Below are 15,836 nucleotides of genomic sequence, written 5' to 3' on the forward strand. Positions count from 1 at the left end.
GATCTATCATATCAAATGCTATCGATTATTTAAATATTACTCTGACCAAGATTCTTTTATTATTTCAGCCATGAATTAAGAGGAACACAATAATGTTTGTTTATGTAAATTAATAAGAACTGACAATGAGATTTTACAAAATTCAGAAAGTTGAGTAAAGCCAAACTAGTAGGAAACTCTAAAGTAACACGATGAATTGTGAGTGATATAGCAACTATTATTAGATTATGTGACGTAGTTATAAACGTAATTGTAGAAACTTGATACTTAAAGTCTAAAAATATAAATAGATGTGTATAATGCTAATCTGAACTAGATAGTCATTAACTATCTGTTTAGATATCATATTAGTATTGTCATTGGGTAAACTTTAAAAACATTATCATCATAATCATTGTACAAATTGCTGTTGTATGTGATCGATAACATGCATAAACTGAAAAACAAAATTACGATGAATGTTAAATGGAGTGTTTTGATTCTCATTCCTACCATTCTAACAACAGTGACGTCAAAAACTGTCACTACAAACTCAGGACAAATCACTGGGACTAGTATAATATTCGAAGAGAATACATATATAAACAAGAGTGTAAGTATAGACGTGTATCGTGGAGTCCCATTTGCTGAGCCCCCTGTCGGAGAGCTTCGTTTCAAGAGGCCTGTGGAACGGCATCCATGGAGTCCAGAAGTATGGAACGCTACTTACAACAGAGATGTTTGCGAACAAGCTAATCCTAATATTGTGTCGGCGGACACTTCTGAAGATTGTTTATACTTAAATATATTTGTTCCAGAAACAGCACTGGTAAGCATATTTAACAAACATTATTAAACTGTTCAAAATGTTTCAAAAATTCGATTTCATGGCGTTTCATTCTTTCGGATAATCTTTAAACCAATCCGTTTAAATGCTTTACGGAAACTTGCTTGCGATATTCCGTAAATAACTGGGTTCGTTGCTGCATTCGCGTAAAATAAATCTGTCGTTACGTAGTACAAAATCCTACAACGAATATCATTATATGGTGTCGTCACATGTGTGCCATAGTAAAATATTAAAGGTAGAACACAAATACTAAACGTTATCAGAATGATAGATGTTACACGGGTTGCTTTACATGACACTTCTTCAATTGACGCAATTCGACGCGCTGATTTTCTAGCTTCAATACAAATACGAACATGAAAGCTGATGACGATAGTGTAGAGAATGACCAAACTTATTGTAATCAGCAGTAAACCATTCGATGATGAATACCATGGAACGTATGATATCACAGAAAAAGATACAATTGATACAATCCACGACCAAATAAGGAACAATTTAACAGATCTATTATTAACTTTACTGGTATAATAAAACGGGTAGAAAACAGCTATATACCTCTCAATAGCTAAATTAACGTGATGGATCATAGTCATCGCAAATGGTACAAACATTGTTTTGTATGTTAAAAATCCGATGTCTGAATCAAAATCAAATAGTTGACCAGTCGACGCCCAAACATAAGAAACAAACATACCAGCAAACGCTGTTAAAATATCAACTAATGACAAACTGGCAAGGAAAAGGTAGCATGGCTTCTGAAGCTCAGTTGTTGAATATACGGCGTATACAACAGCAACATTTCCAACAAGAATGAATATGGTAGTAATGTTCTGTATAATGTAGAAAAACACTGCAAATTCACAAACAACGTTTGTTTCATTCATTTTTCTGAACTTTTTGCTATAAAATGGTAAGAAATACTGAAACAAGTAGGCCTAATACAAGAGACAAATTGCAATCTAGGTTCACCATCACTGATCTCCTGAATAGATATATACCGTAGATCTGTTCGGAAGATCAGTGAGAGGTTTTTTTTTAAAGTTGCTGCTTCTGTCCGACGTTAATGTTGCTATGGAGATGAAATATTGACAAGTTGAGTTTAATCATTAACAAATGATACAAGGAAAACCTTCTTTATGTGTTCTTTTACACTTAATTTAACAAATAGCCTGCATTACAGTACTGTGGAATGGTAATTTTAAAGAGGTTTTCCAAGTTTCGGGATATAGACACTTTAAACACTTAGGAAAACTCAAGTGATACTTTATAAGGCTTTTATTTTTTGCAAGAAAGACATCTTCTTTCGATCGTTTGTGCTAAGAAAACTAAACAAAGCCAAATTGCATCCATCTGTATGTAATGACAACGTCCGTACATCCTCAGACGAAAAGCTTATTAAGCAGATCCAATGGGTGGGGTTTCTCACACTATTTTCGACAAAAACAATACAAAAGATAAAGCATTATAGGTTCATTTTAAGCCCTGAATCTGCTTTTCGTCTGTGCCATTTAAGAAGGAAATCAACTCTCGAATAGTCTTAAGCGTGTTTCCCACTAGAACACAACGCAACGACGTATTACGCAAAGTGATGCAATTGCTGCAAACATTGTAGGTTTGATTTTACACAGGCGGAGGAGGTAAACATTATTATTTGAAGGGCATTTGTTTAAGCGTGGTTCCCACTAGCGACGCAACGCAAGGACGTAACGCAACGCAAGTGAATTGACCAATCACAAGCTATGGCTTATTCGCTTGTGATTGCTAACTGTCTATAACTTCGCTTGTCATTGGTTAAAACGCTTGCGTTGCGTTTACGTCTTTGCGTTACGTTCTAGTGGGAACCAAGATTCACGGCGCGTAGGTTGCGTTACGTTGCGTCGCAAGTGGGAACTACGCTTCATTCTCTGATATGATGAAGAAGAAACAAATATGTTTTGTTACTCTAAACATTGGAGTGTTGTAAGCCATATTATCATCAATCATCAAAATCGATAATAGTTGTAAAGGTCACCTAATTATGATAACTGACTGATCTCAGCCGAGGTGTTTTCAAATTGATACCATCAATCAGTACCAAAGTATACCATTAAAGAGCAGCCCAAATATTTGTTTTACAATATTGGAAAATGTTGACGTTATTATTGGAAATCTTAATTTGCAAGCCTTAATTATCATATACAACTAAAACGATGTGTAATTACTTACCGAACTAATACATTATTTCGGTTGTTTTATGACATCGTTAAGTTCTTAAAGAGACTATAATATGCTACAATTAACCGAACGTTACATTAACATTTGAAACTATTAAAAATCCCACTAGCACGTAACGCAGCGACGTATTGACGCAAAGTGCTGTATTGCGTAATCACAAGTGGGAACCGACGACGCAATAGTGCTGCAAACATTGTAGGTTTAATTTCACGCAGGCGGGGGCAAACACAACTATTGGAAGGGTATTTTGTTACGTTGCGTTGGTTACGTTACGTTGCGTCGCTAGTGGGAACCAAGCTTTAGGAATGGTCTAATTATTATGTCTTATGTTATATTTCCTTTCATCATATAAGACATTACAAAGAAAAAGATAATAAACTTAAAATTAAAAGCAAACAAAAACAACATGTCTTATGTTATGTTACTATTTACAGCCTGGAACAGCAGTAATGGTTTGGATCTACGGTGGTGCTTTTCTTGTGGGAGGTGGATCTGAACCAGAATACGACCCCAGAGCGTTAGTAGCCGTTGGTGACGTCATCGTAGTTACAGTCAACTACCGTTTAGGAATCTATGGTTTTTTAACTACTGGTAGGCCTACTGAACATTGTTGGTACCTGGTTATAAAACTTCCGAAATGAATCATCTATATCGTTCAAGTTACTTTCAATAATTTCTAAGTTTTGAGTGCTTCATACCATTTCAATGAAAACCCTTTAATTTTGTAAATTTATAGGCCTACTGTTTAATGGACACATTTCTATCGACTAACGTGATGCAACGCGACGTTTTCAAAATAAATGACTTGAACGTAAATATAATCTTCAACACTTATTAATAGAAATAAAAAATATATAATATGCAATATGTTTTAGGTGATGATGAAGCACCAGGAAACTATGGGATGCTTGATCAAGTTCTCGCATTAAAATGGATTCAAAATAACATTGCAGGTAAGGATATTGAACTTCATGACGAGAAAAGTTGGAAAAGTCTACCTTAACCGACCTGTGGAATATGTACAATTAAACTGCTGAAATAATAACACATAACTGTATACTTACAGCATTCAATGGTGACCCAAACAATATAACACTATTCGGCCAAAGTGCGGGAGGAGCAAGTGTTCATTTGCATATTCTGTCTCCTTTAAGTCATGGATTGTTTCAACGAGCTACAATGGAAGTAAGTGTTGTTAAAACTTTAACAAAATCGAAAATGTTGCTTCTTTTGAAGATATTTATAGTGTTTTAAGTTTTTTTTCATTGTTTGTGTAGAGTGGGACAGCTTTGTGTGCTTGGGCCGTGGAGTTGGATCAAGACAACGCTGTATCTACTGGAAGGAGAGTTGGCAACCTTCTCAACTGTACACAAGAGAACTCTGCTGAGTTCATAACATGTCTTCAACAAAAATCTACTACTGCAATCACAGCAGTTCAGCTACAGGTAAAATGTCTGAGATAGATGTCACATATATAAATAATTCAATTCATTTATTTTCCAGAAGACATATAATACAATCAAAAATACAAACACTGCAAAAAGGAAAACTGACACCGGTCTGGCGGATTGTAGAAAAGTGACGAAGTCACTATGTGAGTACTCTCCTTCTGGTGCAGACGAAAACTTAACAGCAAATGACATTAATTATGATGACGTTAAATTAACATCCTATGCCATGACATTCATATTTTAAACTTCAGGATTCTTCTGCTTTAATCCAGTCGAATTAAACATCAATAAAGACACGACGATCACTTTCAGTTATAGCTTCTTCTCCATAGTTTTGAGAAGACCTTCCTAAAGCCAACAAGAGCAAGCATTTATCCTCTCATTTCCACCCTCTTTGTTCTTGTTTCAGTTGATGCTACAGTTCGTTCAATTCCGACCAATGGTGGATGATTATTTTCTTCCAAAATCTCCAGCAGATTTAATTAAAAGCCTTGAATACCAGCCTACAGATATACTGATAGGAACTAACCATGACGAAGGAACAGCTTTTGTTCTCAGTGAATACCCTGACTATGCTCTAAGGAAAGATCCTCCTGATATGCCCCTCGAAGATTTTCAAACCATGTTACCGAAGTACGTTCGTGAGTACAACAGTGCACAGATATTGGATGCAATTGAATATCAGTATCTGGACTGGACAACTGCAGACGATCCTACAGCCAGTCACCTGGACGATTTTGTTCAGATGACGACCGATCAGGATTTCGCGTGTCCGGCGATAGAAGTCTCTAGAGCGCATGCGCAGCGGGGAGATCGGGTGTTCCAATACGAAATGACACATATACCGTCTATGTCTGTATTTACGATAAATCAGAAAAGAGGTCCGAAGTGGCTTGGTGCCACACATTGTGAAGAACTTCAATATGTGTTTGGTTGGAATTTTAATCCTGCACATGATCGACGTTATCAACAGACAGATGAGGAAATAGAAATGTCAGTTCAGTTTATGCGTTATTGGACAAACTTTGCCAAATATGGGTAAGATACGGTAATATCTACCTTATGTATATCCTAATTTTAGAAACAATATAATGATTAATGATATTGCAACAAGTTTCCCTAACAAATAGGTTACAATGTTGTACATCATCTGAAACGTTTCATTTTGACTGATGTATATCTGATTTGTTTCTATAGTGATCCAAATGGGTTATCAAATGGCATCTACCCAGAATGGCCATTATTTACTATACCAAACTTGGAATATAAAGAATTGACAACAAAAATGGAAAACAAACGAGCACTAAGAGCTGAAAGCTGTAGCTTTTGGCGAAATGGGGTTAGAAAACTAAACACGTATGTTGGTATGTAAAGCCCATTACATTACATTTGTAGATAAACAATACGTTCACAATAGTTAGATATAAAAAGGTTAAGCTCTGTCTACTCTATCAAGTAGTCTGACAAAAAGAGTGTGATGTGCCCAAATATGGTAGCGACATGTCATCATGTCCATATATGGGCACATCACATTTTTTATCACATAAAGTTTGATAGTGTAGAAAGACCTTTAGTACTAACTTCACAGTATAAAAATTCAACATAATTAAGTTATATAATGTATGTTTCTACTTTTGTCTTTAGATGATCTTAACAATCTACAAGAAGACTGGAGTGAAAACTACAACATATGGAAAGAAGATGATTTTGCCGACTGGAAAACAGAGTTTAATAATCACAAAGAAAACAATAAATGTTGATAATTTATCAGAGAAGTAGTTGTTGAAATGTTTTAGATGACAGTCTTACTTTAAAATTCATACGTTGAAGGAAACACACGGAAAACTGATAAATAAAATGAAAATATTGTTAAATTATTTAATTTACACACACAATTGTTCAATATTATCTATTAAGCACTGTCTACACTATCAAACTAGTGTGGTGTGCCAAATATGATAGTGATATGCCCAAATATGGTAGTGATATGACATCATCATGTCCATATATGGGCACTTCATATTTTTTGTCACATAAAGTTTGATAGTGTAGACAGAGTTTCAAAACTTTTTTTCTCAGATAGGTTCTAAACGGCGATTCGTAAAAAGTACAGTTGAAGCGGTCGTCGTCGGAAAAATTTAAATACACAACATCCAAAATATAGGCTGAATCTTAACAGCACACAGAAATACAAAAAATGATTAAAAAAACCTCGCATCATTCAAAGTAAATGCCATAGATCTCGACAGCAGCAAAGAGTGTGCCATTACAAAATTCAATATTAATAAAGTTGTCAGTGTTTTCATCCCAAAGACATCGACTGCCAATCCTAACCCCTGTTTTCTGAACTGTGCTACCAATATTCACAACAACTACGAACTTGTAACGTGGCATTGTCATCAATTGCAGTCGTTCCATAATCTTCGTTGATAAGTCCTTACAAAGTTGCTTACATCTCTCAGGATCGTAAACTTCATCTTTCAGGTAATCTTTGATAATGCCTTCAACGTGATGTTGTACTTCAATCGGACGGAATTTTCTGAGAGGTTCCATGCGATAGGACCGAACATATTTGTACAAATAGTCTGTGCTGGCAAGGGACGTCTTTTTGGACATTGCACTACCACCGGGGGTTGCGACCTCCATCTCCTCTCCTAATGACGTCAGAAAACTCGTTCTAAAAGTATTCATATCGTCAAATCATAAATGATGTAACTTTTATCTCGAACTCTTTATAAATTTCCTTTTAAATTTATAATTGAAGTCTGTTAAATGTTCGAAAAATCAAAGAACGTTTGAAAATATTTTTTTTCAACCCGATTTTCTACAAAGGTTCTAAATAAAATCCAATTCGTAGGCCATAAAGTAACACCAGCTCTAAGTTTAAACTAAAATAAATGTCTAAATGCTATAACATTATTATTATACGAACGTGTTTGATAATTAAATACATTGTAATACAATCAACAAATCGATTAAATGTCAAACTTCACGAGAATGAACTATTATTGCCGAAAGCAAGCGGTACCGAAAAAAAACACAATATTGATATAAAGTGAATTGATGGGTTGGTTGTAATTTAACAACAGTAGCGAACAAACACAGTGAATGTAAATTTGAAAATGGATTATAACTTGATTGTTATATACCGAGGCAAACTAAGCATTGTTCTGGTTACAGCATGTAGGACTGAGTACAAAACATCAATGTTGTAGACACATTAAACATTGAAAACAGTCAAAACACTAATAATAGTAACATTATCACGTCAAGTTAGTCTTCTTCGTGTTTGCGAAAAACTTAGTAAATAATCGTTTAGATTCGGAAGTGGAAAACAGTTTTTATTACATAATGCCTTGGGTAAAAATGATGTCAATATAGTGACAGACGGATAACCCCGTGGTATCAGTAACCTCGATTCATTAGTGCACAAATACAGACCTATATATCGATCATAATCATTAAACCAATAGTCTATCACAATGCAATGTTATGAGTCTGTCCATGGTTTAACACGCGCAATGCGTTCAATTTTACGGAAGCTTCTAAGTGCCATCCACTTGGCGACTTGTCAAGTCGACAAATTATAAAGTATTATGAATAATTATGTCGACATAGTAACTACGGAAACTTCTAATTGCCATCCACTTGGTAACTATCTTGTCAAGTCAACATAAATATGACTATTATTATAGTGACCATTATGTCGTCATGGCGAGATACATTATTTTGGCAAGTTGACTTCACAAAATTGCATGTCGACATGAGGTAGTTTACCTTGCCAAGTTGACTTCCTAATAAATGCATAAATTATCTTGAAACGTGGATGGCACTTAGACGCTTCCGTACAAGCTATTTTGTTAAACAGACACTAAGCAAAAGGTATGTAACTGTTTTAAAACTGTGATTTTTATTCGCATTTATGATTTAATAACACTATTATATATCCTATTCACCAACTTTTTAGGTGCATGATAGCAGAAAGTTAATTCAACAAAATGTCACTTTCCATTATACAAACTAAAAAACTAAATATAAATGTTTGCAAACATATAAATATGTTACAAATATATAAAACTAATAATAATATATAATATATATATATATTGCATAGTAATTAATTAATTAATTACACTATAATCTGTAGGTGCTCAAGGCTTTACAAGCATTTCAACAAATAAAACGTAAAGCTTGGTTCCCACTAGCGACGCAGCGCAAAGACGTAACGCAACGTAAGTAATTTGACCAATCACAAGCGATGGATTATTTGAACAGTGGCTTGTCATTGGTCAACTCGCTTGCGTTGAGCGTGCGTCCTTGTGTTGCGTCTCTAGGGGGAACCACGCGTAAATCACTGGCCAATCACTTTACTGATATAAATAAGGCACAATAGTGAATTTCCTATAAATACATTCGTATGTACACATGATAAATAGGACATTGTAAATTAAACAAATTAGGAAGTGCATTCACATTATATAAGAAGCTCACTGGTAAAATTCGGAAGCATGATAGCATTGGTAAGATGCAAGAGCATGTCCACACACACTGGTAAAATCTGGAATGAAACTTCCATCTATAGCAAAGTGTGTTCACATTGCTATTGTGAGGAAGCATGTTCACACTGGTCAAATCTTTAGTGAAGTGTGTTCACATTGATATTGTGAGGAAGCATGTTCACACTGGTCAAATCTATAGTGAAGTGTGTTCACATTCCTATTGTGAGGAAGCATGTTCACACTGGTAAAATCTATAGTGAAGTGTGTTCACATTCCTATTGTGAGGAAGCATGTTCACACTGGTCAAATCTATAGTGAAGTGTGTTCACATTCCTATTGTGAGGAAGCATGTTCACACTGGTAAAATCTATAGTGAAGTGTGTTCACATTGATATTGTGAGGAAGCATGTTCACACTGGTCAAATCTATAGTGAAGTGTGTTCACATTGATATTGTGAGGAAGCATGTTCACACTGGTCAAATCTATAGTGAAGTGTGTTCACATTGATATTGTGAGGAAGCATGTTCACACTGGTCAAATCTATAGTGAAGTGTGTTCACATTCCTATTGTGAGGAAGCATGTTCACACTGGTCAAATCTATAGTGAAGTGTGTTCACATTGATATTGTGAGGAAGCATGTTCACACTGGTCAAATCTATAGTGAAGTGTGTTCACATTGCTATTGTGAGGAAGCATGTTCACACTGGTCAAATCTATAGTGAAGTGTGTTCACATTCCTATTGTGAGGAAGCATGTTCACACTGGTCAAATCTATAGTGAAGTGTGTTCACATTGCTATTGTGAAGAAGCCTGTTCACACTGGTCAAATCTATAGTGAAGTGTGTTCACATTGCTATTGTGAGGAAGCATGTTCACACTGGTCAAATCTATAGTGAAGTGTGTTCACATTGCTATTGTGAGCAAGCATGATCACACTGGTCAAATCTATAGTGAAGTGTGTTCACATTGCTATTGTGAGGAAGCATGTTCACACTGGTCAAATCTATAGTGAAGTGTGTTCACATTGATATTGTGAGGAAGCATGTTCACACTGGTCAAATCTATAGTGAAGTGTGTTCACATTGATATTGTGAGGAAGCATGTTCACACTGGTCAAATCTATAGTGAAGTGTGTTCACATTGCTATTGTGAGCAAGCATGATCACACTGGTCAAATCTATAGTGAAGTGTGTTCACATTGCTATTGTGAGCAAGCATGTTCACACTGGTCAAATCTATAGTGAAGTGTGTTCACATTGCTATTGTGAGGAAGCCTGTTCACACTGGTCAAATCTATTCACATTTCTATGATGATGTTCACACACTAGTATATAGATCCAGAAACCTATGATGAGGTAGCATGTTAAAATTTGAATTACTATTGTGGCATGCTACAATCAGGAATGTGTTCTAATTGGTTGAACATTAAAATGCGTTTACATTGCTAAGATGTCGCTTCACATTTCTACAATGAAGAAATGTGTTCACCTTGCGATAAGAAAACGCATGACATCACAGAAAATGTTCTTATTGGTAAAATCTAGCAATGCCCTTAAAATTGCACCATAATTGAAGCTTACGCTACATGCTGCTTGACCTATGACCTAATATATCTCTACAAATTATATATATAAAAAAAATAAATTGCACATTGTTAATCAAGTGGTATAATGATTTAGGTTTAAAATTCTTTCAATCTCATTATAATAGACAAAGCAAAAACATAATATCTATATGATGATGGCAGGAGTGAAACGGAACGAGTGATGAATAACAGCATTAGCATGACTGGAGAAAAGACAACACACACAGTGGAAGAAAACCATCATATAGCCATACATAAATAATACAATAAATTAATACATAATTTTGTTATAAATGTCACCAAATAACAGACATAAGTACCAATAATAACTAGACTAGTTAGGTTATCTGTGTAAAAACAATGAGCTATATAAGTCTGCTGATTGATGATAAATACAAAAGTACCAAATGTTGAAATAAAATAATACGAATAACTAATCAAAATTGGTACAGTAATGTGACTTATTAGTATAGTTGTGATAGTGTATTCAGAATTCTGTATTAACTTACTTGATTGGATATAGAAAATATTGATAATTTCAACCTTTATTAATTAATACCATACAAAGTGGTACATTAATTGCCTTAAAGATGTATTGTCCCCCTGAACAAATAATTCTTACAATTTGTTTGGTTGAATATGCCATTTTAATGCCAGCCAATGGGTTTTTGGTTGAATGTAACCATTTATTTTGTCATTTTATAATCTTTTCTTCTATGGAAGAGATTTACTATATAAAAACTACAAAATAACCTAGTATTCAAAGTCTGATTAAATTAATCTTTATTTTCCATGTTTTTTGGGGGACAATACATCTTTAAAGCTAGTTGTTACTTTTGATCTGTAGCTATACTTTCCCCTTCTTCATTGTATTGTTTTGGAAAAAAAAAAGCTGCTCAGGATTTCAAACAGTTGTAAAAGTATAAAAGAATATACTTCCCTTATTACTGCATGTTACTGTTTGTATCTAAAACTGCGTTGATATATTGAAAGCTGACTCTCTCCATCCAAGTGACAGTGTTAGGTTTTATGTAACCACCTTCATAGAAACCAAGATGGCCGCCATGTTTGGTTGTTACGTACATCGCCTTGTCTGCTGTTTTTATGTAGGAATCAGGCGTTGTGTTGTACTTTGGTGGAATAATGGCATCGTCTTCAGAATTTAGCATCAACATTGGTATAGTCACCTTTAAAAGCAAATTATTATAAAATAAGGCATAAATAAATCTAATTATCAAATAATATTATATAAATAAATTTTAAAACTTTTTTACAGCCATGATAAAAAAAGCGAGGGCGCTATGACAATCAAAATATATTTCAAACACAATAAATAGATGGAATTACACACAAATTTATATTTCAATATATTAGGGCTACTATCAATTTGACTAGAGAACCTTTGAAAAATACTACAGCAGACACCTAGGGACCCACTAAAAGAGGGGGGGGGGGTAACTGTTACTTAATATTGACCTTATTGACCTTCTCAAAACTTGAAAGTAAGTACATAAAATTACCTTGTGAATGTGATTACTAGAACTACACCAAGAATAGAAATCATCCAAATTATCAAATCCAAGCATTTTTCTAAAAAAAAGTAAAACAATTTCATTAAAGTTTGCAGCGTCCCAAAAAACTATATGAAAATTAAAATATAGTATTCATTATGAAATTGCACCAACTGTTTTTTATCCCGGAACAACCTCCCCCGGCCCCCACCCACACGAAAAATAAACCCCACATTTTTGCATAAGCTTGCATTACAAAACCCTTGTTTTTAACCATAGAGTGAATATAGTATCCTTTTTTCACACAGTGTTTTACACCAGTGAAGAGTACATTAGCTTACCTGTTTAAATGCTCATCTATATGTACTAAGCTGGTAGACTTAAAGATTTCTTCTACATCGTACGAAACATCGGCACAACCATTTTTCTTCCTGAAAGCTGTAGCGCCCTCGCCAAATAACATATGGCTGTTGCGGCGGATGTATTTCTTTAGGTTTTCTGCCATCATGAAGCAGTATAAACGACGGAATCCGTCCCACTCGTGCAGAACATCCTTTGCCCTGAAATATTCAGTAAATAGTTTATATTATATAACATCTAAACAAATTCCTGTAATTTGATTGGACGATTGTGGGTCAGATGGTGTGCAATAGTACGCACTATTGAACAGGCATTCAATAGTACTTTTTTTTTGTGTACAAAGAAAAAATCTTTTCGCGATATTTTTTTTTATACTATTGCTATTTTGTACTTTCGGCGTGAAACTTGAATTTTATGACTGGTTTCGCGAAATATAACCTTTCATCATTCACCTCATGCCATTATTTGTACCATTACACTCATAAACATTCATTATTTGTATATTATTGAGACAAATTATCTCTTGATGTTAGATTTTAAAGATCAAATTATGATTTCAATATTACAAAATTAATAAAAACTTACAATGTAATATCATATCCTTGGCATATAGATAAGGCACACTCAAAGTGTTTCTGGCGCTGTGGTTGTTCACCTAGATACTTGACAACGATGTTAGCTCCCATGCTGAAGCCAACAGCTATCAGTTTAGACGACGCAAAGTTCTTCAAAACATAGTCAACCATTCCTGCATACTCTTCAGTATCACCTGGAAAAAAAACCAATATTAAGCAGTATTATAATGCACTTATTAATAAGCTAACTGAAACAAGTATCTTAAGCTCTGTCTACACTATCAAACTAGTTTGACAAAAAAGTGTGATGTGCCCAAATATGGTAGTGACTAGAGATATCTCAAATATGGTAGTGATATGACATCATCATGTCCATATATATATGGGCATATCACATTTTTTTCACATAAAGTTTGATAGTGTAGACAGAGCTTTACAAAGTGAGTGGGTTTGTATATAGAACCACGGGTCACAGCAACAAAAGGGAGAAACAGACTGTATAGGCAGGTTTTCCCACAAATGAGGTTTTTGCTCAACCTCATCATAGCATCAGAGAATCTTGGAAAAATGTAATATTGGGAGACTATATAAAAGAATAGCCAACACATAGAGGGCTATCATGTTTACAAAATATATCCAAACATAACTACTGTAATAAAATAATTCTAGCATCAGTGGCCGTATTCACCAATCACACTTAAGTATCATAGTAAGTATTTCACTTAACTCAATAAATATTTAAGTATTTCCCTTAAAATGTATTCACTTAGGAGATTTTTTTTAAATTTTAAGGGTAAGTGTTTCCCTTAGCCAAAGTGTGAATGGTGAATACGGCCACAGCATCTTTGGGAGGTCTGTAGCATTATCAACTTACCATAAGTAAAGATCCTTGGAGTTGTAAGTTTGTGTGACTTTAGGACACCTAGATGGTTGAGCACTACCATTCGGTAGCCATTTTGTTGACCATACCATGCAAATGTTTCTATGTAGGAATTATCACTTGTGTTAGCAATACCAGGTGCTATGCAAATTGTATAATCATCTGAAAAGATAACAAAAAAATGATTGTATTATTATATTACATACGGTAACCACATTTGTCAGTACTTTTCACTACCTGCTCAACACAAACTCATTTTAAGTAAATTTACAAAAACATTTAAAAAAGAATAAACCACCCTTGCTTACCAGTACTTGAATGAGTTGTTACTGGCTCAAAAATATCAAAAGTAAATGTCGTCTTATCAGGTAAAACAACAGTCTTTCTGCTTTTTTGTGTTCGAGGCTTTTGAAAACGACCATGCTTGGCATATATAAACGTCTGTAAATGCCCACTTTTCCCCCATAGTAAAGTTGGTTGATATCTGTGGAAAAGTTATGGAAATTAAAATAAATTTAGAAATAGTTACTCTCAGAGGAACTAGTGATAAGCATTGAGCACACGAGCTACAATATGTTACAATAATTGCTTACATATATGATTTTCAGTGGTGTAACAGCTATAAGCGCTCACTGGCTAAACCCAGGGGTCCCTTAAGCTCGGGGTCCCAGAGCATGAGCAGTCCAATGTAACTACTCAGCGTTGGAAGGCCTCTAATCCTGTGCGTTATGGCACTGTGATTGTTACTAGGCCTACATTTTATCAATTATAAAATTGTTAACTACTTTACTTACATTTCATTTAATATCGGACATGCTTTCTTTACTTCACAGTTAAACTTTGTTTCTTTGAACTTTACTGTGGGAGGTACAGCTCTTGTGTTCAGGTTTAAAATCTTCATTAAAATGTACAGAATAATTGCCACAGCAAGAAGGTAGATTGAATCCATCTTGTCAACCTTTGAACCGACTACTAAAATTCCTATTCAATCATTCTATTTAAAAAAAGAGATTCCAATTAATATTTTTGTTGTCATGATACTGTCATGTGTATATCATTAATATCATGACGTAGGTTGGGCCAGGGCAGGGATAAGATAACATCTAATCATGGATTAATTCCTTAATCCATGATCTAATCTAGCCATGGTATGACAGATCCATAGGCTAGGCCATCATAGCCAATATTGACTATGACTAGGCTAGGCTTAGAGCTATAGAGGGGGCCCATCTCCTAACTAGAATCACAGACCGGCCTGATTTATTGCTAGAGGCCTAGCCTACAGTAGTAGTAGGCCATCCAGTCTACTAGCTAGCTAGCTAGGTAGGTGGTACTAACTAATTTTATTCTACCTTTTACGCTTAACTAACCCCGGATGGATTCTACGTACCTGTCTTGTCTTAACTTATTATTTTAATGTCTTAAAATAAACCAAAAAGTAGCTCACGGTGATGAGTTTTATTACACAACTGTATCATGCCATATCATCTCTCTACTATCTCTTTTATCAGCTCTACATCCGGAATCGTCCATTATTCCATAAGGGGTTAAATATCAGAGAAATTTAAATCTAATCATAGAATAATATCTCAATGATTTTAAAAGCAGTGACGTAAAGTTTGATTATGTTTGAAAAATTTGATTAGGAAAAATATAATAGTAGGCTTTCGATATGAAGTCTGAATATAATGGGGAAACATAATAATAGTCGGAATTTTTCTTTTTTTCTACGTTTATTCATTTCACATTCTTCATAAGATTATACGATGTAATCAAGTAATAGAGATAAAGTTTAAAAGCCTCAATTAGTCGCTATACAATTTTATGAATGTGATAGAAATAATGATGTTGTTTTTTTTGTTTCCTGCTAACTACAGGTATATGAATACAATCTAACTATTCTAAGTAATGTATATTAAAGTATACT

The 15,836-nt window shown here is 34.5% G+C and overlaps 2 protein-coding genes across 3 annotated transcripts; one reads left to right on the forward strand and one right to left on the reverse strand.

Annotated features, from left to right (window-relative positions):
• Positions 1 to 454: 454 nt before the first annotated feature.
• On the forward strand, positions 455 to 6,257 carry LOC144834911 (cholinesterase-like). Its single transcript, XM_078689936.1, has 8 exons — positions 455 to 808; positions 3,481 to 3,637; positions 3,922 to 3,999; positions 4,113 to 4,231; positions 4,324 to 4,491; positions 4,907 to 5,535; positions 5,695 to 5,861; positions 6,142 to 6,257. The coding sequence occupies exons 1-8, from the start codon at positions 455 to 457 to the stop codon at positions 6,255 to 6,257; spliced, it is 1,788 nt and encodes a 595-aa protein (XP_078546062.1).
• Positions 6,258 to 8,408: 2,151 nt separating this feature from the next.
• On the reverse strand, positions 8,409 to 15,385 carry LOC144849915 (monoacylglycerol lipase ABHD2-like). 2 transcript variants are annotated; one of them, XM_078707044.1, is made up of 8 exons: positions 15,300 to 15,385; positions 14,704 to 14,903; positions 14,218 to 14,393; positions 13,904 to 14,071; positions 13,040 to 13,223; positions 12,436 to 12,654; positions 12,104 to 12,173; positions 8,409 to 11,770 (listed from the first exon to the last, which is right to left on the reverse strand). In XM_078707044.1, exons 2-8 carry the CDS (start codon positions 14,856 to 14,858, stop codon positions 11,528 to 11,530), a joined length of 1,215 nt encoding a protein of 404 aa, XP_078563170.1. In that variant the 5' UTR covers positions 14,859 to 14,903; positions 15,300 to 15,385; the 3' UTR covers positions 8,409 to 11,527. The 2 variants fall into 2 exon arrangements, with proteins under 2 accessions (XP_078563170.1, XP_078563176.1); XM_078707050.1 differs by having other exon boundaries at positions 15,357 to 15,380.
• Positions 15,386 to 15,836: the final 451 nt, after the last annotated feature.

Source organism: Antedon bifida, chromosome 1 (assembly GCF_963402885.1).
Source record: "Antedon bifida chromosome 1, ecAntBifi1.1, whole genome shotgun sequence".
In the NCBI taxonomy this organism is placed as follows: Eukaryota; Metazoa; Echinodermata; class Crinoidea; order Comatulida; family Antedonidae; genus Antedon; species Antedon bifida.